General features: G+C 45.5%; 1 protein-coding gene across 1 annotated transcript in view; it reads right to left on the bottom strand.

The window, feature by feature from the left end:
- The window catches only part of PYCR1 (pyrroline-5-carboxylate reductase 1), a 109084-nt gene extending 84745 nt beyond the window's left edge, over positions 1–24339 (bottom strand). The window contains exons 1-2 of the mRNA XM_078653792.1: positions 24211–24339; positions 3927–4048 (exon numbers count right to left, since the gene is read on the bottom strand). Coding sequence (XP_078509918.1) covers positions 3927–3993 — 67 coding nt within the window. The 5' untranslated portion in view covers positions 3994–4048; positions 24211–24339. The remainder of the gene's footprint in view (positions 1–3926; positions 4049–24210) is intronic.
- Between the last annotated feature and the right edge of the window lie 1167 nt (positions 24340–25506).

Below are 25506 nucleotides of genomic sequence, written 5' to 3'. Positions count from 1 at the left end.
CATTGGTTCCTATGGGCCTCAAGGCCCATAGGAATCAATGGCAATTACCGAACCGGTAAATACCGATTCGGTAATTACCGAATGTTACAGATTCGGTAAAAAAATCGGTAAATATACCTACATAGCATTTACCGATTTGTAAATACCGAATCGGTAAAATTCGGTATTTACGAAATCGGTAAATGCAATTTACCTACATCGGGCCCCAAGTCTATTGTGTCAAGGAATGACGAGACCCACTTCCGTTAAGTTTGATATGGGGTGATGGGTATTTGCAACAAACCTAATCTTAAATCAAATGTCAGGACACAATTTAGCGCCTCTGCAATCCGAACTAAAGAAGTGAAACCCCATGATGCTTAGGTAAAGTGTAATAAGGGGTTACCCTAAAGATGTTGTGGGATACATTATAGATTAAGCGTACCATGAGCGCATGACATCTAAAGACGTCTGATCCGCCAGGGCTCCATGGAGTGGAGGTTCAGGATATAATCCTGCCACTTCCAATCCATGCTTGATCACCACTGGGGCACCAAGTTAGGATTGCACCAAGCAGATTTACAAGTGAGCATCATCCTATGGTCGCTCCTATGTAGGCCTCTCTTTTAATTATTAGTATTCTTGCCTTTTGATTGCACCATACCAGATAAAAGACTGCCCCATTTTCTTGAGTAAGCTCTTTCTCTTTAAGCAGGTCTTCATGGCAGATCTTTATCAGCAGGGCCACTCGTTTTCTTCTACACATTAGGGGGAATTCCTCTGCAGTGAGGGTAGGCCACCTCCTCTCCATCACCGTAACGTAGGTCAACTGGACCCTTTGTACAGCCTATTACTGGCTGTGAGGGTCTTGAAAGTGGGGTCCATATCCTCACTGCAAGCTGAGATTTCATCTTCAGAAGTCAGATAGGAAGTAAAGCACTTTCACAAGGATGCTAGCATTCATCATAAGGTTGAAGGTACTGGAGGGAAAAACAGTACCGAATTACAGGGCTGCCTATCATTTCAAAGGTCATCCCACGCAGTATGAAACAGGGAGAAGAGAGGGTTGAGCTGGAGGGACTTAACATCCTACTGGTCCTAGCCACTGGCTTCAGGGATTTAGACATTCTCAGCACTTAGTATGACCGCAACCTGTTCATGTTGAACAACGTAGAGTTCGAAACCGACACTCTAGAGAACCTAAGTTGTGCTGACTGTCTCCACCACCAATATGGAAGAGGGAGGCATTATGTGCCCAAAGAATACCTAAAATGGGTAAAAGACTGACCCCTACATCATACTTTTTTACCGGTTCTTGAAAGGGATGTAGATTGGTGGCAGATGGAAATCAATTCTAGTGGTATCAGTCTTTTCCGCAATATCCCTCATTGATGAGACAAGTTGTCACAGTAAAGGCTGATCAGTTTCTCCTGGTGAATCTTGTATGTTCTATGAGTTGTGGGTGTATGTGCAGTGTAGGTTGCATTAACAGAATATGTGGTATCTTTTAAGTAAGGCAATGGGAGAGCTGTGTAGTCTGAAAGCTGGCTTCCACTTTTTCTTCGGATGTGCAATATTGTCAGCAGAGTGATTTGAAAGGGTGCAAATAAATCAGAAAATCCCAATGCTAGGTGAATCTTTAAGGCACAGTAGAGTGACACTACTTAATTACAGGTTGCGTTTACATGGCATTCCGCCATACTGAACAGCAGGGGGGCTGCTATTCAACATGGCTAAAAGACATTGGCATTGGCAGCACCATTAGCTCGCGGATTGCTGAGACCAATTTGCTTTGCCCATGCTTGTGATATCTGGGCAGCAGAGCAGCAGACAAGACTAAAACCACTGGATGCACTCTTACATTGTCACTGAGATGTGACAGAATAGGGCAAATCATCTTATTTGAGGCATCCACTATACTATATGACTGATTATAGACAGGGCTCCAAAGTAGAGGTAATTTGCAGTGGAACTCCTTAAGTCAGTTAAAGCAGACTGAAACTAAGCAGTTCAATCACACTTTTTCGGCTACTTCCTCCATGTTAATCGAGTAAATATAGTCCCACAGTTATTCAAAGGCATTTTTGGGAAAACCACTGAGGTCATTTGAGACCAGAAAGGCTCTCATCGGAATTCAGGTAATGGGACTCCCCAGTCCGGCACTGCCTGGACTTTGACATCAAAAGGTAGGATCTTCCCATACTCCACGTGTCGCTAAAGGGAAACTACTATGATCCGTCAACGTGGCACATATTTGCATTTATGGCCTGTGTGGCTCTTTGCAAAGCCTGCATCACTATCCCGAAGAACCAACGGGATTTTTATCCAACTGGAAATGAAGACTATATTATCTAGTTGGGTGACACAGAAATTCTCTAGTTCAGCTGAGACACTATGTCATACCTTCTAGGAAGTGCAGGGGCATTATTTAACCCAAAGGTCAGTATCCAGAATTCACACAATCTAACTGATGTGGTGAACACCAACCGGGGTAAGGTCATTCTGCCAGCACACATCTGTCAAAGGACTCTTGATCTCCTAATATTTCCAACAACTCATCTGTTTCAGTGGGCGTGGGCAATGGTTTTTGTTACACGATTCAAGTCACAATAGTATACATAAGCATACAAATCATCAGTCCCTATAGGGCCTCATCCATGGATTAAGTGACAATTTTAGAGGATTAGGTGGTGAAGAATTGTTATGGCCAGGGATGGAGTGGAGTTTAGGATGGTGATTGGTTTTAAGGATTCAGAAATTGGTGGAGATTAGATGTAGAGGTTTTTTAGGGTTCACGGATGATGATTTAGGATGATGAGGAGTTTTAATGGGTCATGGATAGGTGGTGCGGGTTTCTTAGGGTTCAGAAATGGTTGGAGTTTGGGTGTGCAGAGGTGTTTTAAGGGGTATTTAATGGGTGCAGTTTAGGCGTAGAACGGGGTTTTAGGGTTCAGGAATGGATGGAGTAGGGATAGTAAGTGATTTTATGGTTCAGGTATGGTAGATTTTTGAGGTATAAAGAGCATTTATTTAGGCTTTAGGGATGAGTGTAGTTTAAGTATGGTGAAGTGTTTTAGGGGGCAGGGATTGATGGTGTTTAGGGGCGGTGATGGGATAGAGAATTAAAGCATCCAGAGTAACTGTAATACAATGGAAAAGATATAAATATGAAATAATGTCCCCTGAAGTAAAGCACTGAAATAAATTTCTCCGACCAAACTGTTTCTGAAAGTAAGCCCTACAACCATTACATTTACAATTAAAGAATAAGCATTCAAAAGACAATTTCAACGAAACAGACATTCTATGAAAGGTAAATGCCATTCACTCTGAAAAGTTCCATAAGCAGTTTAGATAAAATGGCTTCTCAGTAATGGTATTCCATTACATTGTTTTTCAATTAAATCACATACAACCGTTTGAGGCATACAGTGTAATATGTGTAGGACATATGAACTGTGTTGTGTGACAAGTAAAACTTACATGGAAAAATGTGAAAGCAGTGCGCTACTTACTGACAGATGGATGGGTAACAATATGAGCAGTTTGCATTGCAATAAATTACTTTAGACTCCGGTACATAAATCCATCACCTGTAAGAATCACTAATGCTCAAGTATCGTGATATTTACATCAGTGTTACTGACAGTATTTGTAAGTTCAATTCTGTACAATGTATTTATTAGCTGGTATTAGAACTATAGGAAGAAATGTAAAACAAGTCTGCAGGCCTGGCTCCAACTATGAGGCATTGTGTTACTCTTTTATGACCACTGAGGAGACTTTGCCCCAGGAAAGCTGATGCCCTGCTGAATCTTAAATGTTCAATTATTCTAATGCCCCCAATGCAAAAATTACAATAATTCTTTAGTGATTGATGAACAGAGCTTGTAAATCCTTGGGTGTAACTGGTGCTCTACAAATCCCTTAATAAGAAACACAAATACCTGCAGCAGTGAAACCCCTCACCAGGGCATAGGTTAGCTGGCCCGCTCCAATGAAGCCGACGCTCATGGTTACCACGTGCTACGACCAGGTGCAACAAGTTGAATGGGAAGGACAACCAGCACTGCAAAGGGGGAAAAAGCAATATGTGAATCAGGGTATCTTTTGCTCATCAGGTGATCGTCATGGTCAACACAAAAAGGGTGTGTTCTCTACTCATTATTCACATTTGAAAAATAGCCTTCCTGTTTTCCAAGATCATGGGTCCTGACACTGTCACGTTAGCCATATCTCCTGATGCCTGTTGCCTCAAGGGTTTTGAGCTGGGTACTGTTTTGCCCAAATGGTGTCTGTTTTTTTTAACAACTTTACTTTTGGGGTTTACAATGGTTTGCAAGGTGCGCAGAAGAATGAGCACTCTGTCACATTTATCAGTTACATCGGGATATCTTCAAGACAATGACATTGCTAGATATACATTCTTACTATGACATAATTACACAGTGGCTAAGTCATGCATGTATGTGGGGAACAGTACAGGTTGTGGTCAGCGGACTTCATTGTCTTCTTGATGGTCATTATCTGGGTGAGACACCTTACAGATGCCTGAGTCATGCAATATCTGAGGCATGACCACTGTGGCCCCCCCCCCTCCCCCGGTGTTGACAATTAAGTGCTGGTGCCGAGCACCGGAAAAGCCCAGCTCAAATTAGGCACTGGATAAGGGACATCTCTGCCTTGTTTTCGTTGGCCTGACGATTTTTAATGAAGCATGCCTGATAAGGAGAAACTAGGTGGAGCCAAATATGATAAAGGTGTTGTCCCAATATAGGGGACATATTTTCACATCGCAATTTAGGAGGGCTATCGGTCTACACAATGTGCAGGCCATTGGGTCTTTACTTGGTTTTAGGAAGGAGGAGAAGGTGGGATCCCATCATCGTATGCATTACCCTCCCTGTCGCCAGAAAATATTTCAATACTTTTGCGAGGTGTGTTGGCAAAAGTGAGGCGTTTCCTTTATAAAAGGTGACCGTAAAGCCGTCAGGTCCGGGGATTTCCTTGGGGATAAGCTTTCTATTGTTTTGTGTACATAGTCTGCCAAGATATCATCTTTCGGGACTGTAGATTGTCTGCGTTGACTGGGGGATGAAAATCTCCAAGCTATTTGTCTTGGGATTGTGCGTCTAGCTCCTGTCTGTGGTATAATATTGAGTAATAGCAATGAAAGATAGTTTGAATTTCTGCGGTCTCCCCCCCCGTACGACCATCTTCATATTTCAGTACTTTTATGTGATTCCGAGTAACGACCTGTAGGAGTTTGTAGGCCAGTAGAGTGTCTGCCTTTTTCGTAATAGATTTGATACATATAGGAGCTTCTTTCTTGCCTCATTCATTTGAAGGTGGTTCAATTCACCCCTAAGTTTATGCAATTCTATCAGAGTTCTGGTGAATTCCCCTTGCTTATGCCTCTGTTCAGCTTAATAGACCTGCTGTTCCAAATCTGCTAGTACATCCCACATGGTAGAGAGGCTAATCTCTCCTGGGTAATTTTCTGCAAAGTTATTTTCTATTGTGTCCTTATTGCGGTCCCTGAAATATGGGAATCGCAAGGCTATTTTATTTATTATACAGGGTCTTCGGAAAGGTTTCCATGGTGTAAGGGTGTTTATCCTAAGCCAGATGGGTGCATGATCGGACAGAGAATTGATATCGATAGACGAGTCCACCAGGTTGGGAATATAGGATTGAGATGTTAAGAAGTAATCGATACAGCAGTAGGTTTTCTGTACGTGAGTAAAATGTGAAATCTTTCTCAACAGGATGGTGGTGGCACCCTTGGCTAAAAATCTAAGTTCAGTGATATCCTGAAGTAGTGAGTGTGGTGTTTGAGTGTCTACATGCCTAGTGTAGGATCGGTCTTATAGAGGATCCAGTGTGGTATTGTTATCGCCTCCTATCAACATTTTGCCAGTGAGGATGTGAGCAATTCTAGGGACAAGATTTCTATAAAAATTCTCTATGTCTTTATCTGGATCATATTAGGAAATAATAGCATGCCAGATCAACTTGAAAGATCCCAAATGCTCATCAGCGGCCAACGTGGTCCATATAAGTGTTTTGGACCTGGAAGGTGAGATCACATCGAATGAGTATGGCTACCCTAACTGGTTTTAGTGTGTAGACTAAATGGAATTGTGTGTAATACCAATAGGATCGCAGACATCCGAAGTTCGTCCTTAGTGGAGGGGTTTCTTATAATAGTGCCACGTCAACCTCTTTAACTTTAAGCAATTGGTGCAATGCCCAGAGCTTTATTGGGGAGTTTATTCCATCTATGTCAGTGACACAATTGACAAGGATGGCATGATGTTGTTATTGAGGTACCTAACGTGGAGAGATTCCAACTAGTCTGGGCTGAGTTTAGTGGTGGTGGCGGCCAACATTGGATGCTTGCGGGGGCAAGGCCCGTGTGGTACATTTTCAGTGGTGGTCATATGTCTCGATAGAGTATAAGAAGCGTTTAGCCATTCTTATGAAGCGAACCAGGTCATCTGGGAAGGATACGATTGGGAAACCTGTGGAAAAGGGATAGAACAAATTGGGGACTCAGGTGGGGCTGTAGACTGTGGGTACAACATATAAAACTGTAAAATTGAAGTTAACATAATGACTATCAAGGAAAATAGGGCTAGCTACACAGGTGGTGTCAAAAGTTATTCCCCCTATTCGTGGAATACTTGGAAAAAGGTTGCCAGCATGTCGCGTCGCCCATGTGTGTTCAAGCAATGTTCTTGGTACCAAAAGACTCCAGTCTCCCTACCTCACGACAAATTCTTTTCTCCTGAGGATGATGGGCAGTGCTCCTTGTCTTTTTGGTGGCGTTGCTTTTGGGCAGCCTTCCTTCTTAGGCAAGAAGATTGGAAGCGACATCCCCCTCCTTGGTCCGTCAGATTTGTGGAAACTTGGCCCTGGTCCTAGGATGATGGCAATAGGGTGGGGAGCCCCAGGATCGCTTGCGCCTCCTGCAGAGTCCTCGCCACATGGCACTTTTCTAAGTGAAAAGAAGCAGGAATGGAAAACCCCAGCTATAAGGTATTTTTTTTTGAAGATGCTGCATGATTTCTCATAACTCCTTGCACCTCACCAGTATTGTAGCCAATAAGTCGTTGAAGAGGCGTTGCCCCTGAAGGTTAAAGATTTGGGCTGGTATGCAGCCTTTAATATTTTCTCCTTAGTTTGATAGTAGTGGACTTGAGTGAGCATGCTGGAGGCCAAGTTCTGCTGCTGGAAGGCAGAATATACTCTATGAGTACGGTCAAGGAGGATAGGTGCATCATTTGCGAGCTGGAGCAGGTGCCCTTCCTTCAGGACCGCAGCAAAGACTGATGCTGCTATACCACAAATTCAGATGTTATTGTGGCGCAAGCAAGTGTTCAAGTTGTTGAGCTTGTCCTGCAGGAAGCTTTGTCACCGTTCTTACGCTTCTAACCGTGATGTGCGTTCGTTGAGTTCTTGCACTTGGTCTGTTACGGCAGCCTCCACATAGTCTAAATACGACTCCATGTGGTGCTGGGATTGGTCAAGGTCGGTTAGGGCTCTGCTGAAGTCTTGTCTGAGAGAAACAATGTCCTTTCAGAACACCACCAATAGTGTTTGAAAATCCTCTTTGGTGGTCGCCCCTGGGTGTCGGGGGCAATGTTTGTCTTGGATGTCAAATATGCCTCACGGTGGACACGGTGGTGGTGGACGTAGTGGTGGTGGATGTGGATGTAGTGGATGTGGTTTTTAAATATTTAATACTTAAATAAAAGCTATTGTAATTTATAATGGCAATAGCTTAAACTTTTGTGAATAACTTTTGTGAAGATTATGTTCAGTGTATTTTATTGTGACAAAAATCCAAGAACAGAAGTGAAATATTAACATATTTTTGTGACTTTTGTAATAAAGCTTGAAACATTTAGAGAACATATTTGAACCAGTTGTTGTTGAATGGTTGCACAGATTGATGCTGTGGTGGCGTTGAGTGATGTTGTGGTGGCGACGAGTTATGCTGTGTCGTTCAGTGATGCTGAGGTAGCGCATAGAGATGTTGTGATGTCCCTGAGTGGTGCTGAGTGATGCTGTGGTGATGCGATAGAGTGAGTGCGATAGATAGAGGGAGGGTGATAAGAGGGAGGGCGATAGATAGAGGGAGGGAGAGCGATAGATAGATAGATAGAGGGAGGGCGATAGATAGATAGAGGGAGGGCCATAGATAGATAAAGGCAGAGTGATAGATAGATAGAGGGAGGGCGATAGATAGAGGGAGGGCGATAGATAGATAGAGGGAGGGCGATAGAGTGAGGGCGATAGATAGATAGAGTGAGGGCGATAGATGAAGTGCGACAGATAGATAGAGTGAGGGCGATAGATAGAGTGAGGGCGATAGGTAGATAGAGTGAGGGCGATAGATAGAGTGAGGGCGATAGACAGATAGATAAAGTGAAGGAGATAGATTGATAGAGTGAGGGCGATAGATAGATAGCTAGAGTGAGGGCGATAGATAGAGTGAGGGCGATAGATAGATAGAGGGAGATAGATAGAGTGCGGGCGATAGTTAGATAAAGGGCGCTAGATAGATAGATAGACATATAGATAGAGTGAGGGCGATAGATGGATAGATAGAGTGAGGGCGATAGATAGAGTGAGGGCGATAGATAAATAGAATGCGGGCGATAGAGTGAGGGCGATAGATAGATAGATAGAGTGAGGGCAATAGATAGAGGGGCAATAGATAGATCGAGGGCGATAGAAAGATAGAGTGAGGGCGATAGATGGATAGATAAAGTGAGGGCGATAGATAGAGTGAGGGCAATAGATAGATAGAGTGAGGTCAATAGATATATAGATAGATAAATAGAGTGAGGGCGATAGATAGAGTGAGGATGATAGAAAGAGTGAGGGCGACGAATAGAGTGAGGGCGACAGATAGATAGAGTGAGGGCGACAGACAGATAGAGTGAGGGCGACAGATAGATAGAGTGAGGGCGATAGATAGAGTGAGGTCGCCTCGTGGTGGTGGCCGTGGTGGTGGACATGGTGGCGATGGACGTGGTGGCGATGGACGTGGTGGTGATGGACCTGGTGGTGGTGGACCTGGTGGTGGTGGACCTGGTGGTGGTGGACCTGGTGGTGGACGTGGACGTGGTGGTGGTGGACGTGGTGGTGATGGACGTGGTGGTGATGGGCGTGGTGGTGACTGACGTGGTGGTGGTGGACGTGGTGGTGGTGGACGTGGTGGTGGTAGACATGGTGGACATGGTAGTGGTGGACGTGGTGGTGGTGGTGGACGTAGTGGGGGTGGACATGGTGGTGGTGGACGTAGTGGTGGTGGACAAGGTAGTAGTGGACATGGTGGTGGATTTTGTGGTGGTGGTCGTGGACGTGGTGGATGTGGTGGTGGTGGATGTGGTGGTGGTGGGTGGTGGTGGTGGACATGGTGGTGGTGGATGTAATGGTGGTAGTGGTGGAGGTGGTGATTGTGGACGTGGTGGACGTGGTAGTGGACATGGGTGTGGTGGTGGACATGGTGGTGGTGGACTTGGTGGTGGTGGTGGTAGTGGATGTGGTGGTGGTGGTAGACGTGGTGGTGGTGGTAGACATGGTAGTGGCCTCGTGGTGGTGGACATGGTGGTGGTGGACGTGGTGGAGGACATGGTGGTGGTGGACTTGGTGGTGGACATGGTGGTGGTGGAAATGGTGGTGGTAGTAGTGGTGGTGGACGTGGTGGACATGGTGGTGGTGGACAGGGTGGTGGTAGTAGTGGTGGTGGAGGTAGGTGTGGTGGTGGACATGGTGGTGGTGGACGTAGTAGTGGTGGATGTGGTGGTGGTGGGTGTGGTGGACATGGTGGTTGTGGACATGGTGGTGATGGACGTGGTGGATGTGGTGGTGGTCGTGGACATGGTGGTGGATGTGGTGGTGGTGGTAGTGGTGGTGGACATGGTGGTGGGCGAGGTGGATGTGGTGGTGGTGAAGGTGGTGGTCCTAGACGTGGTGGTGGTGGACGTGGTGGTGGGGGAGGTGGGTGTGGTGGTGGTGGACGTGGTAGTGATGTACATGGTGGTGGTGGACACGGTGGTGGTGGACGTAGTGGTGGTGGATGTGGATGTAGTGGATGTGGTGATTGTGGACGTGGTGGTGGACGTGGTGAAAGCAGGAGTGGTGGATGCGGTGGTGGTGGATGTGGTGGTGCCCAATGTTCAGAGGGGACTGGCCCCTTCACGCTACAATAGTTGTGTTTACACAACAGAGCTGCCGGTTTCTCCGTCAGTTGTTGTCAAGGATTGTTTGGGGTTAGAAACCGGTTCTGCATTGGCATAGCCACTAGGTCTTGCTTTTGGGACTTTATAAGTATTTAGTTATGCAGCACAATATCCTTGGTGCAACATCAACTGTTGCATGGCTAAACACTTATAAGGTCCCAAAGGCGAGACGTATTGGCTATGCCAATGCTTGTTGTGGCTTGAAATAGCTTGGATGCAGTGCGTCCTGCTGCACCCAGAGAGCTGGGCAGGGATACACCCTGCACTGGCTTGGGTGCTGTGCGTCCTGGTGCTAAAGAGAAACGCAGGGAATATTTATGCCCATACTGTAAATGTGGTAGCATGTGTGTGTGTTGACCTGCGTTTTGGTGCCGTTCTGTGTGTGTTTGTGTGTGCCTGAGTCTTGTATGCGTGATTGTGAGTCCGTATAGGTAAGTGTTCTGGCATAATTGTGTTTATTGTATATATAAATATATTGCGTACCATTGTGTGCCTGTGTATCCTTGGTGCTTGGGTATGTATGGTGTTTGTGTGTTTCCTATACTTGTTTCTGAGTGGTTTTATATGTGCGAGTGTTTGTGCTTTCTGTGTGTTACTAAGTATGTGTTAATCTGCGTGTCTGTGTTTGGTTACGTTCCTCACATATGTTAACTCCAGCTGTGGTGGACAAGGAAACCCCCTTTTTAGGCAAAAATGTAGAAACATATTTTTTTTTTACTTTCTCAAGCTAAAACAGCCCCATCAGTAGATAGGTTAATATTATTATTTCTGCAACTTCATATTTCTGAAACGTGCCGATAACTAGCACTACACCACAAACACTTAGTGTACCTTTGCACATAATAGTTAGGACTCCGTTTACCAGCATTGGAAGGATGAAAGGTTGGTCTACCCATTGGTAGCTAGTAAAATAGTATGGAAAAATAAGTCCTACGACTGTACAGAGTGGTATGTAAATAGGTTCATGTCATAGATGGACGAAATTGAAACAAGTTTTCAGATGTATAAACAGCCCGGAGAAATGGGGTGGTGGGGGCTTGGAGGAGAGAAGATGACAGCATATGCTAACGAGGGTGTGGACTTGAAGAGACGGGAAGATCCTGAGGACTGACTATGTGTCAATGATAGGGAAGGCGAGAGAGCAGAGTAGGAGAGGAAACGGACAGAGAAATGAAGCAAGGAATTGTGGAGTGGGAGAAAAAGAGAACAGAGAAAAGTACAGAGAAGGGAGGCAGAGATGCGAGGAAAGAGACGGAAGATAGAATAGAGAGGTGAAAAGAAATAACAGATTGAGAGAAAAATATAGAGAGGAATTTGCATTTGCACCAATTCTGCAAGCAGCCACAGGTTAGTAAGAAGGATGCATAGCTTGAAAGAGGTGGCAATGCCTGTTAGTCCGGTAATCGCAATCTATTTATTTAAAGATTTCTAAAGCGCGTAGTCACCCAGGGGGTATCCCAGCGCTGAACCTATTACCACCAGTGGAAGATAGTCGGGAGTGGGAGGGATGGCTCAGGGAAAAAGTAGGGTTTTGAGGGCCTTCCTAAACCTTAGAAGGTTTGGTTCTGATCTGAGGCTCAGGGGGAGTGTGTTCCATTTTTTTCCCGTATTGACCGAAAAGCGACGGCCACCGAACCGGGCCTTCCTCACCTTGGGGATCGTGATGAAGTTCCCATGTTCGGAACGGAGCGCTCTTGTGGGTCTGTAAGGTGTGATCCAGTTCCCAAGGATCGGAGGGCCAGCATTGTGCAGTACCTTGTGGGCCAGACAGAGGGCCTTGAAGGTTACTCTTTCCCTAATAGGGAGCCAATGCAGCGTCCTCAGTGCGGGCTTGGCAGATGTTCTTGCCGGGGTGTTAGTCAGGAGTCGGGCTGCGGCATTTTGGGCTTTTTGAAGAGTTTGGAGCGTGGCTTCTGGAGATCCTAGGTATATGGCGTTACAGTAATCCAGCCTCGATAAAATTAGGCCTTGGATCAGCAGGAGACGCGATTGGAAAGGCAGTAGGGGAAGTACCTTCCTGCACGATTTCAATAGTCCGTAGCAGGTGCCGGCAGTCTTTCTTGCCTGTGTCCTAAAGGTGAGATCCGTCTCTAGCCATACTCCGAGACTCTTGACCTCAGTCTTGGGGGTGGGGGGTTCACCCATGCAGGCGGGCCAGATGTTCGGGGGGAGGCTCGTGATGTTATGCCCTAGGAGCAGGATCTCTGTTTTGGAGCCGTTTAGTTTCAAGGCAGAGTCACCCATCCACTGATGTACACTGGTTAGACAGTCGTGGAGATTGGAGGGCTCTAGCTTGGGATGGGAGAGCGTTACCACCAGCTGAGTGTCGTCAGCATAGCTAACTATAGATATTCCAAAGGGTGACACCAGTTCCTCCAGTGGGGCCATATACACGTTGAACAACGTGGGGCTCAGGGAAGAGCCCTGAGGCACGCCACACTGGAGGGGAATGGAGGGGGAGCGGCTTTCACCTTCCCATACTTGGAAGGAGCGTCGGGAGAGAAAGGATGAGAGCCATTTTAGTGCCCTGTCTTTCACCCCGATATTATCGAGACGGTGAATCAGGACCTGGTGACTGACCGTGTCAAAGGCCGCACTCAGGTCCAGGAGGACCACTGCCACTGATTCTCCTGTGTCGATAATTTCCCTGGCCTTTTCTACTGCTGCCAGGAGGGCGGTGTCCGTACCCTGACCTGGTCTAAAGCCCGTCTGGGAGTCATTGAGGAGATGGTTTGACTCCAGGAAGTGTGATAGTTTTTTATTTGCTAATTTTTCCGCCACCTTGCCTATCCAGGGGAGGAGTGAGATGGGTCTATAGTTGGATAGGTCGGCAGGATCTAGCGATGGTTTTTTGAGGAGTCCTTTGACGATAGCCTCTTTCCAGTTCGAGGGGACTTCTCCTAGTGCCAGTGAGGTGTTAATGAGGGCTGTCAATTGAGGGACTATGGCCTGAGGGATGGTTTTGACGAACCGTACGGGCACTGGGTCACTGGGGGCTCCACTCTTAGTTGAAATGAGTGCGGCCATCACTTCCTCTTCTGTGACTGGGCCGAGCGCCGCTAGATGCGGCTTATTGGGTGGCAACGATGACTCCTTGGATCTTATTGTGATGTCAGGTTTAGTGGCAGGAAGGGAGGTGATGATTCTTTTGATTTTTTCGTCAAAGAAGAAGGCCAGATTTACGCATTTTTCCTCCGCTGCTTTGGGGTCCATGGGTTTTTGTGGGGGGTCGGGGACATGGAGGAGCTCTTTAAGGATGGAGAAGGTCTCCTTAGCTGAGCAAGAGGAACCTTTTATTTTTTCCTCGTAAAAGGCACTCTTTGCGTCGCGAAGGGCTCGTTTGTATGCTTTCATGGATGATTGATACGCACTTTTCTCCAGCGTCGCCTTGTTTCTCCTCCAAGAACGTTCGGACTTTTTGCACTCCTTCTTGAGGGCGTTGAGAGCGGGTGTGTACCAGGGAGCGGGAGTGGTCCGTTTGACGTGTCTTAGGGTACTGGTGAGAGGAGCGAGACTGTCTAGGGGAAGGGCTAGCCAGTCGTTAAATTCTCTGTCAGCGGAGTTGGGGTCCAAATCAAACTATTGATAAACAGAGTGGAACCTTTACCCCCTTTACCCCCTTCTGAACGAGTCTTCCATCATGATCCATAAACCATCAATGGCAGGCACTCTGGGGTCACTTGTGCCTGGTAAAATGAATCAGTTTATCAGGGAAACTAATAAAGCTGTGAGAATTGCCACAAAACGACGTCTGCACTCAAGGGAGGACCGCGTCATCTGTCCATTCAGAACAACCGTCGTGTCAAGAATGTCCTGGCAGTATCAATGCAACCCTAACTGACTCTTTGATGCGAACGTGCCCCAGGGACGGAGACAATAAACAGGCAGCCGTGCGTTACCTACAATGACCCGGTACATGGACGTTATAGCTGTTTTATTACTTGCGCCGTGACACTAACAGAATGAAAACCACATACGTTAATATTGCATCTCTGCTAGCCTTGAGTCTGCCGAACTACCACTGCATGTGCCAATCAGTTATAATTAGAGAACATTAATTAGCTTGATGGACATCTCGCATCTCGGCATCTGCTGGGTATGAGGAACACACATATTCAACTTGAAACTGCTGCTGCCAGGGACAGGGTTTGGGCAAACAAGGGAATCCTAAGGGGAAGCTCCTCAGTAACGCCTACCTGACCAAGCTCACACACAGAACGGGGGCTGCAATAACAGAGCCAACTGGGTTGGGAGGTGGGGGAAGCGAAACCACAACAGCCACTACACACTGAGCAGGAGAGTGCAGGGATGCTAAGTGGCAGAAGGGACACACAGCTTAACAAGCACTGGCGTTGCCAATAGGTCTCGCAGTAGGAAAGTTGGAGCTATTGTTTTTGTAAATGACAAAGCCCATTATGTTTTTAAAATGAAAACAAAAATAAAAGGCATTGTTATTTGCAATTGTAATTTGCAATGCAATAGGTCTCGCATTAGGAAAGTTTGAGGTATTGGTATTGTAAATGACACAATTTTGATTTATGTTTTGGTTTTGAAAATTGCGAAATTAATAGCTTTATCATTTACAATGCCAATAGTTTTGACTTTTGCAAACGTGACACCTATAGCATTTGTACTGCAATATGTGTTGTATTTACATGACTTAGATGTATTAATATTACAAATAACAATGGCTTTTTTTAAAAATAATTAATACTTAAATAAAAGTTATTGTAATTTATAATGGCAATAGCTTCAACTTTTGTAAATAACTTTTGGGAAGATTATGTTCAGTGCATTTTATTGTGATGAAAATCCAAGAACAGAAATGAAATATTAACATCGTTTTGTGACATTTGTAACAAGATGGCAAGAGAGAGAAGGAAGGGGGGAGAGAGAGAGTGAGGAGAGGGAGGGAAGGGGGAGGGGGAGAGAGAGAAGGAAGGGCCGAGAGATGGAGGGAGGGAAGAGGGAGGGAAGAGGGAGCAAGAGAGAGAGAAGGAAGGGGCGAGAGAGGGTAGGTAAGAAGGAGGGGGAGAAAGAGAGAGAGAGAGAGGGGTTGGAGGGAGGGAAGAGGAGAGAGGGAGAGAAAGAAAGAGAGGGAAGGAAGAGAGCAAGAGAGTGAGGGAAGGAGGGGCGGGAAGAGGGAGTGGGAGAGGGAGAGAAAGAAGAGAGGGGGGGGTCTAAAAAAATGACTCTCTCTCTCCATCAGAAAATACTTAGAAGGTCCCAAAAGCGAAACCTATTGTCTATGCCAATGCTTGTTTTATTTTCAGTGGGAAGAGGCTCAGAGGAAGCAGCGATGGAGGAGCTGGGTGTTGGGGATGTAAACAAATGGGGGGGGGGGAAGCATTTGGTTGGAAGAGTAACATAGAGAGCGGGGGCAGGGATGTGAATGGGCAAGCAGCAGATGGCGAGGAAAGAGCAAAGCCAGAATTGCAGAGGAGCATACGAACTGTCCCTGAGGTGAAGCCGGGCACAGAACTCTACCATGTTTTGTCACAATCATCATCTAAGCTGGGTAGCAGTGGTTATTTATGGCGCTTAAATAGGGAGAGTCTTGCACCAGCGTTATATGTAAATACATTATTCTTTCTATAATGCTTGGTTACCGCCGGCTTCCTTTGTTAACACAGAGCACACTGTCTGCTCGTGTGCAATGGAATATTTACTAACTCATCTCATATAAACATAGCGTTAAATTCCCTTTCATCAACACATAGAAGCTGTTTCATAGGAAGCGCCTAGAAAGCAATTTTATCCATGCAAACTCTGTTTCAAACATACTGTATTTTAGATTGTCCTTGCTGCCTCTGGGCGCTAGCAGGCGAAAGGAGATAGCTGATCTCTCTACCTTCTCCCAACCTTCCTTATATCCATATGTTGACGAGTCGTAAAAAGCGCCTAAGGTTGTCTTTAAGGCGGTTTGGGGAAGAGCGCTTGTGTACAGCTCTTCCCACAAAGAGCAGCGGAATCTGGCATTGCTGTGGGGAGGGGGCGGCCGTGAAGTGTGAAACAGTGGGTGGGGAAGCAGATCCCTTTGAAGCTCTCGGAGGCAGGAGGGGGGGGGGGCAGGGATGTGAATCGGCAAGCAGCAGATGGCGAGGAAAGAGCAAAGCCAGAATTGCAGAGGAGCATACGAACGGTCCCTGAGGTGAAGCCGGGCATAGACACACCAGTCAGTGTGGGGGGTGTGGCGTACGTGTATTGAATTAAAGCGCTTCAAAGCCATGCCAGGGGTAGCGAGCGCTATATCAATGCAATTACAATACATGTACGTAGAATCAAATGCTGCTTTGTTTCAAGCATTTTAAACATGTACAATAACGTCGTACTGCAGGTGTGAATTATAAAAAAAGCCTGTAGGGTACAGGGTACTTACCTCCGGGTTGCAAGCCTCGCTTTGGCATTGCCCCTGTAAGGGCCTTTATGCTGTGGTGTAGCGCTCTACATATGCTCGCCTTGGAAGTTAGCCGCCCATTTAAATGGAGGTATAAAGTGAGGCCATTCATTCGATACTGGCGTGCTATTACCCACCTCGCGCCCACCGCCGTAGGCGCACAGTACAGTTGTGCTGGTGAGCTAATGGCCGGGGTCGATGTAATCACAGTATACGCTGACCTCTGGGGAGTGCAACGGGAGCCCCTCTAGGATTGTGCGTTGCTGACCCCAGTAATTACAGGAGGTCAGATCTCGGTAGCGGTGAGGAAAGAAGTTGAAGGCTGTGCTTAAAGTGAGCTAGCAGCTCGATCGGACCGACAAAAAAATATAAAATGTAAAGAAAAAAACTAGCGCTGCGCGCCTATGGATGCAGGGTCCCGAGGCACCCAGATTCCTTATGTTGCAGCACCACTGACCCATCCTAGACAATCCCTAGTGTGGGGTTGTCTTGCAGCTTGGTGAGCAGAGACCTCCTGTCTCTGTGTGTGTTGGGCTTTACCTCTGCCATGTGCAGTGCACTGCACGGCTCCGCTGTTGCGCCCGGTGCACACCGGATAACTTTATCTCTGCTAATAATTGTTGCCTTTTTATTGCGGCGCTTTCTATGACTTCCTGTTTCCTCCTCTCCCTGGGGCCCTGTCTGCAGGGCTTCTTTCAGTGACCCTGTCCAAGCAACAGATGGCGAGGAAAGAGCAAAGCCAGAATTGCAGAGGAGCATACGAACTGTCCCTGAGGTGAAGCCGGGCATAGACACACCAGTCAGTGTGGGGGGTGTGGCGTACGTGTATTGAATTAAAGCGCTTCAAAGCCATGCCAGGGGTAGCGAGCGCTATATCAATGCAATTACAATACATGTACGTAGAAAGGCTGTGTTTGCGGGGAGAGAGAGGGGAGGTGCTGGTTTGGGAGGGGGGAGGTGCTGGTGTGGGAGGAGTGCTGCTAGGGCAAGGCTGTGTTTGCGGGGAGAGAGAGGGGAGGTGCTGGTGTGGGAGGGGGGAGGTGCTGGTGTGGGAGGAGTGCTGCTAGGGCAAGGCTGTGTTTGCGGGGAGAGAGAGGGGAGGTGCTGGTGTGGGAGGGGGGAGGTGCTGGTGTGGGAGGAGTGCTGCTAGGGCAAGGCTGTGTTTGCGGGGAGAGAGAGGGGAGGTGCTGGTGTGGGAGGGGGGAGGTGCTGGTGTGGGAGGAGTGCTGCTACGGCCTGGGGGAAGCTGGCTGGGGAGGGGGGGGAGAAATGCAAGTTTATGGCCCAAAAGCGCGTGCCTGTGGCCACGTGAACTTCATGAAAACCGCAGCAAAAAGCTAGTGGTTTCATGAGGATTTTGAGCACTTGAATTCTCGATCCCTCAATGCGCTAGTGCGCATTGTAGGTCACGAGACCTAAAAAGAGTCACGGGCTGAACCGCCTTCGCTTCGACGTGCACACACTGCATGGGGGCTGTAATGGCAGAGCCAAGGGCAGGGCGCTGTAATTGGCAGAAGTGACACAGCAAGGGAGGAGCAGTGTAGCATGCACAAAAAGTCAGTGAGGGCGGGGCACATCTTTAGAAGTCGTGAAAAGTGCCCTTATAATAAATGGCAGCGCTTGTGAAAATCGCTTATAAAAAAATGCCAAAGTAGTCTCGAACTCTGCCAAAGTACTACGACGCCGTTGTCCACTTAAACACGGTGCCGTCTAGCAGAGCACGCTGCTTCTTGGATGCTCGCTTGCAACAAAGGGAGTAAAATTTTTATCAGACAGTGAGGCAGTGTAATGGTCACGCAACAACCTGCTGACAGAGGCTGGCGACAATTGGGTGCACCATCTCATGGTCCGTCGCGGGTCTCCACTTGTTCACACAGCCTTGTGGCAAAGATATGCACACACACCACTCTGCTTTAAGAGAAGGAAACTAAAAGAACAAGTCATTCAAGAGCGGTGTCTGCAGCGTCAGGGACTGGGGGTGAGCATCACGGCTCGGAACCCTGAGGGAGACAGTATAATAGCAGGCGGGGGAGGGGCTTCACGGAGAACAGCCGGTGGAGAGAATTCGGGATGGGGTGGGAGCAATAGTATCAGTAAAAGAGGGGAAGAGAAGGGGCAGAGTAAGCCTGATGTGACGAGGGGAGGGCACACGAGCCAGGTGGGGGAAGGGGAAGAGAGGTGAGCAGAAGGAGGGGGGACCGGAGGAGAGACATTGTGGGGTGAAGGAGAGATGGGACTGGTTGCAAAACGGTCTGAGACGGAAGAGAAGAGACAGAGAACGTAGGGGAAGAGTGGAATGGATTGGAAGAGGAGCGCGCAAACAGGGAGATGACACGAGTGGTGACAGAGAGGACAAAGTGATGAAAGGAGGTGGGGTGAAGAGCAAATTAAGAGGGAGGAGGGAGCAGGTAAAATGAGGGTGCGAAACGGGAGTCAGTGGTGAAGCTGGAGAAAACAAGCTCTCAGCATTGCGTGGCGTGGGGGGAGGGAGCGGATTCCTTTGAAGTCTGATGGGGGGGGGGTGGCGGGGGAGCGGATTCCTTTGAAGTCTGATGCCGAGGCTCAGACATATGATGTGCGATGTGGCTGGCGATGTGCACGCGCCTGGCTCACATGAACTGTACCTAATCCACAGTTTGGGCACATTTTTGAAAGCCTTACTATAATCTCGCCAAACAAGCATTGCTAAAGCAATGCCTGAGGCTCGACCTAAAAAAGAAAGGGAGAGCAGATTTAAAAGAATGCTTCAGAACAGAGTCCACAGATTTGTTGTGGGACTGAACAGAAAAAAAAGCCCAAAAAAGGGAACTAATTCATTTTGTGTGCATATCCAGGAATCTAGTCGAGCATTCCTTTAACTAACAGGGGTGAAGTAAAAGTTTGCCTCAAATCAAACAGAAAAGTTAACGGAGTGAACCAAAGAACAGGCATGATTATTCCAATGGAATTGAAAGTCATCAAAAAAAAAAATATATATATATATATATATATATATATATATATATATATAATGTGATGCAGCGAGATGAGCAGACTATCTACGAGAATAGCTTTGCAAAAGGAAAAATGTGAAAAGAGGGCATACAAGTTGGGGAAATGGACAAGTATTCAAGGGAATTAGAAGCGATTTAGCTAAAGAAAATGCATCTGATATATCAGGGCTACAGAAATTGCAAAGTCAAGCATGGCTGTTTATTTGGCTTTGAACTAAGTAACTGAAGCACAATGTAACATCAAAAAATATATAGAAACAATATCAGTTATAGCTACAGCCTCATGTATTGTTGGAGCAGACTGCTCGTCCAACTCTGTGGCTTGACATATTAGGGAGTGGACTATAGCAGTGTCTTCATAAGAAAACCTGACTCTTTTGCATACTTGGGCCGTTATTTTAATCAAGACCTACTGCCTTGCTTGAAAGTTGACAATGCAGTGCCCGTACAAATTAAGTATGTCTACTTGGAAACCTCTGACCACCGTCCTTCTGTCAAAATTGTTGTCTCATTTCGTAAATTATTTTTCTTCTTAGGCATTACTTGTAGTAGAGAAAGTTACCTGATGCCAAAAAGCTGAGGTAATGACTTCAATATCTACCAAAGAAGTAAAGCCCACTGTGAAAAATACTAGTCATAACAGGGTTCCAGACTAACACTATCTTTGGAGCCAATACTTATGAAAAAGTATTTGCTCTGTTGCTGACGTGCATTAGTTGCATTACTGTATTTGACCTACTCAAGTACCACTGACAAAGGCAAAGGAACATATGAGCATTTTCCTGAGCTACTACTGTGTCACTACATGAGCAGCATTACACATGGTTAGAAACAACTTGTTGGGTGCATTTGTGTAAACAGTTGTGTGAGAAATTGTCTTCAATTGTGTGCTAAGTATTAGAGCTAATGGGGTATCAAAGATTACTTATAAAGTTACATTAACAATATTAAATAAAATGTAAAATCATGCACATTCCTGCTATGGTATTTAGTTTCTATATATATATATAAACTCAAGCAGAAAGAAAAGCACTATGGCACAGATAATGGCAGGTTATAATTCTTCATTTAGTGCTTTGAGGACAACGAGGATCAAACAAGAGAAGATACAAGGTTTATAATTATAAAAGATGATGAGTCTTAAGCCTTACTATTTTATTTCATTTTCAGACAATCAGCAACTTCTAATTTTACATAGTGAGAATACAGTGGGAGAAAAGAAAATGGGTGAATGGAGATCATGTGAGTTGAGACAGTACAACAGTGGATGGGTTGGGAAAGCTGATGTGGAAGCACGCGCAGGTACAGGGTGGCTATGGATCAGAAGGGAAATAGTGAAGACTGAGTGAAAAATGTGTAAAAACATTAAATGTATATAAGGACTAAAAGTAAAATTAGAGAGTGAAGCTGGTGTTGATAGAGTGAACACAGAAAAGAGGGAGGAAGCAAGTTTATCAGTGGGGAGAGAAGAAAGGGCAGTGGTGAGACGTTGAGATCCAGGGGGTTAGACAGTGATTTACAACTTTTCTCAGCAAAATGCGCAAAAATTAGCATAGGACTTATTTGTCTTGTTTTTATTATATAAAAATGAGTTTGCCAGTTCTGGTGACTTAGTGGACTAATACATCCACTGCAGGGGCCTGTGTTAGACCTCATGGTCATAGGTTCAAATCCTGGCGGGTCCACTCAGCCTCATCCATTTGAGGTCGATAAAATGAGTACCATTGAGTTGGGTAACAATAAACATCTGTTATTCAGCGCCAGGACACCTTCAGGTAATCGTGCGCTTTACAAATACACCTGTTATGTTAAATGTGTGCATTAACTTTGAAGCTTTCACTCAACTGAAATTAGTAACCCCCCACAGTTAGGTTTTGTACCTAAATATTCTGGCTTGGGTGCTACTGGCTCCTGTACCACATTTAAGTCTGGAAACCTGCATTTGTGGCCTCCAGTATAATGTAAAAATAAACAAGAATGACACTTCCTAGATCACCTGGAGAGGAAGGTATCAAGTAAGCCTGATCTATCTGCACGTGGGACTACGGAAAAATGTGAGGTGATTCATTAAAACAGGTTTCTCCAACGAGTAGTACTAGAGCTACTAGTAGCCCTCCAGCTATGTGTAAGTAGCTCTCCTGTGTGCAGCCCACCCTACTAAAGTGGAAACTTTTGTTTGGTTGAATTAATATAGGTATACCAAAATTGAGAGTATGTATTAAGAGATTAAAATTAGTTTATTTTCATAACTCAAAGCAAAATGGCTGAATTTCCAAAATATATTTAAAGCTAATATTTGAGTGATAAATCATGTGGTACTGAGGTGACTTTTTTGCAAATGTTATTACCTTGGTACCACAGGCATTGCTGCTATGACTGTTATGTATTACCCATGTAGAGGCATTCCAAATTGACAATGCCTTTTTTAATTACATTGCTGCTGGCAACCACACCTGATCGCTTGTAGTAATCTTTCAAATGATGGCCACTGATGTAACATTGTCTGATGTGGACACTGTTACAATACTAATAACATTGGTAGCTTCCGAAGAGTTTCATTGAACGTAAATAGCTTGCATACAGCATTAAACCATTCCTTAGGATAAAGTGTTGGGCACATAATAATCCGTTTCTTTTTATTTCTTAGGGGACTATGACGTTCTCCCCAGCCAAATGTATCATCTGAGACCCAGGAATGAGTTTTTTGTACCAGGATATCAAGGACATGGTAACTTATCGGGCAGTCACCATCTTCCATCCTACTGATAAATGAAGTGCAACTGAGGAGGAAGAAGCAATGATAGAGTGAATTAGAACTAATGGAGCTTGTTACCTCAACCGCTACGAAGGAGGCCAGGTGCTGGACAGAGAACATAATCCGGGAAGGACATTTTGCATGTCTAAGGCTGAGACCTTCCACAAGAAGACAATAGTCATTGTTTGGAGAAATTATCACAAGCAACCTGTATTGAAGGTAAGCAATCCACAAGATCATGAAGAAGTGAATTAATCATGGAAAGTCTAACTCGGAACCAAAGTCAACAACACAACTGTAGCAGACAGTAGCCCTTATGCTCTCCATTAACAGGGAGGGAGGCAAGTTCCTAGATGCAAACAGGATAATGAGAAGAAAAGTGGGCCTTGTTTAAACAATGGAAATGGTAGCACCTGCTGATTAGCAGGCAAGCAATCCAAGCATTATAACTGAAAGAGGCACTCAGTAGAGTTTTAGGCTTCACCCCAGAACATCAGTGAAGCTCAAGGATTTCGCCACATCGACAGTCCCCCCAAAAACTGCACATTTAGCAGTTGGATGTGTTCTTTTTTTGCTGCTTAGAGAGAACTGTTGTGTACTGAACACTGTAATAGCAGTTCCTTAAGAACAGCCACACGCAGCTCAACAGTCAGTGTAGATGAGACTATCTGGGCAGGGGCAAGCATTCTTGACGCCCAGTGTTGCAATGTGTGAAGTTCTTGCTAAGCTGTCACCTGTAAGTTTGCAATGATCGATCACTTGGCCTGGGGCTCCCAATCAAACGACCAGATACAAACGATTTCGACTGTCTTGAATTTGTGGCAGACAACCAACTGTTCCAGAGAAAAATCCACTTGATAGTTCTTGTGTTCGGGGGTGTTAAGTAAGGGAGTAAGTTTCAGAAGGAGAGCTAATAATTTTCCTTTTGGAATTTCAAGCGGGGACTGCTGTCTACGTAAAAATACAACGTCACATGTGCGTCCTTTAATATCTTCATTTATTATAAAGTGACAAATTCGATTAACTACGCTGTTCTTGCTTGCACTGCTAAAACAATGTAAAGTAATGTGAACTCCGGAGGCCAAGAATGTAGTAAACGCACCCCATTTTTAATTATATATTTTTATTAGAACACACACGATCTATATATTAGTCACGACAGCAAAGTATAGCATCGACGTCCTTGTTTTAATTTTAAATATGTTTGCGTTCCACTATCCTATTTCTTTCCAAGCCTTTTCCGATAATACACATGCAATAATAAAAAGGTCACGAACGAGGAAGCTCAGAAACTTGGCAGAAAGAACACTGTTTCAGCGAGGCTTACATACAATACCTAAATGGAGTTCGAACAGCATGTGGATAGTAAATACATTATTTCCATAGTCCTCACAAGATTATGTGTACCAATCATATGGAGAGACAGAGCATGCTTTAAAAAAAAGTTGGATTTTAAGTCCTGCTATTATTATCTTTTGATTACAGTTTCTACTTTTGTCTATTTTTTGGAACCACGTACACACAAAGGACGGTGCTGTGTGTGTGGACTTAGTTACTGTAATACATTTGCTAGGGAGTGATAACTAGGTGGCCACAGAGCCCACACATGAGATAAAAGTAGTGTACACTCTCAAACCAGGTATCCCAAAGTCCCCGTAGCAATTATGCCACGTATCCTGCTTGACACTGTACCAAGGCTCATGATTTTATATCCAAATACACCCTCTACAAACACCATATAGGGATTGCCCCCCACGTGTTCCACTGTGCCCCGCTCCTTGTCACATGCCAACTTTCCTGACATAAAACATTTTTTAAAAATTCGATTACCTCTCTGCTTTCCACTCGCACCAGCTGCAAGTGAAGGCAACGAGAGACAATCGGAAATCTGGTCAACTCTGATTGGCACGCTGAGGCACCGTGCTATAGGAAGAGCTCGATGAACATGCAACATGAATGCTGCCATTGGTTACAAAATAGCCCACCCCGGCAAGATGACACGCCTTGTTCAGAAAAACGTCCCTCGTCTGTCGACGCGGAAGTGATGGCCCAGCTGCTAGGGGGCCGATACTTTAGTTACATCATTCGCTGGCGGTTGCTTGCACCTGCCACGCGCTTGAACCGAAGCTTTGGAGCAGGCTGGTTGGGGAGCAACGCCATCTGCTGGAGGAAGACGAAAGAGAAGAGCAACCGAGTGTGAGACGTAGCAGAGCATTCGGGCTCTCAGTCCACAATTTTGTGAGGGTTTAAATAGTTCGAACTAAAAATGTATATAACAACGTTGCCAAAAAACGGAAGCCAATAATTGGGTAAGGAGACCGTAGCAATCTGTTTTTTTTTACCTTCACACTGACATAATCGTAAAGGTTGTCTTATTTAAGTAACAATGTCCCTTTTTGAGCAAAATATGCTTTTATTTTGGGGTTCTCTTTATTAAAAATGTCGTCCTAAGCATAGCTGCCAAGTTTTCATTGTACGTATGTCTGACATGTCTAGGTTTTCAGTGTGGTTATGTGTCATGTCAGTGGCTTATGTGTGACAGTTTGAGTGGCAATTTATCACGAGTAGCCCAAATAAGTCATAATTACGTAAGTATCTGAAGTTCACAAGGGAGGGTGAAGTGAATACGATGGAAACAGGATCATTTGTAGAGTAGCTTCTTTATTATGACAACCCCGAGCGCGGCCCAGGCAAGCACAGCCAATCTACAGCAACCAGCGTCTGCCCCAACATTCTACCATAACACAATAAATACAAGGAACACTCTGGATTGTTCTGATTCTTAATTCCTAAAACTGAGAACAATTCCAACAAGGCATAAGTACAAATCATTAAGAAGAAACCCGAATACTGCAGAGGGACCCCTCTTTGTGCACTGGAATACACTGTGAACGGGCATAAAATAGTTGCAAGACCGCTGCAACCTACTTCACTTTTCTAATCCCAACAGGATTATAGCGAGAACTTTTATTGTACCAGAATAAACAATTTGTAAGTACTTACAGCAGTGGGAAAAGTGAGGTGTGAGTTCACAGTTCGAGAACAGCATGTCAATAAAGCTTTTTTGAATGTTATTGTATTATCGTATTACCCTGCAGGCTGCACTGTAATGTTGCTAGTTGCCAC

This window comes from Lissotriton helveticus, chromosome 7 (assembly GCF_964261635.1).
Source record: "Lissotriton helveticus chromosome 7, aLisHel1.1, whole genome shotgun sequence".
Lineage (NCBI taxonomy): Eukaryota > Metazoa > Chordata > Amphibia > Caudata > Salamandridae > Lissotriton > Lissotriton helveticus.
Note: the sequence above shows the minus strand (reverse complement) of the source record. Positions and strands in the feature narration are given on the sequence as shown.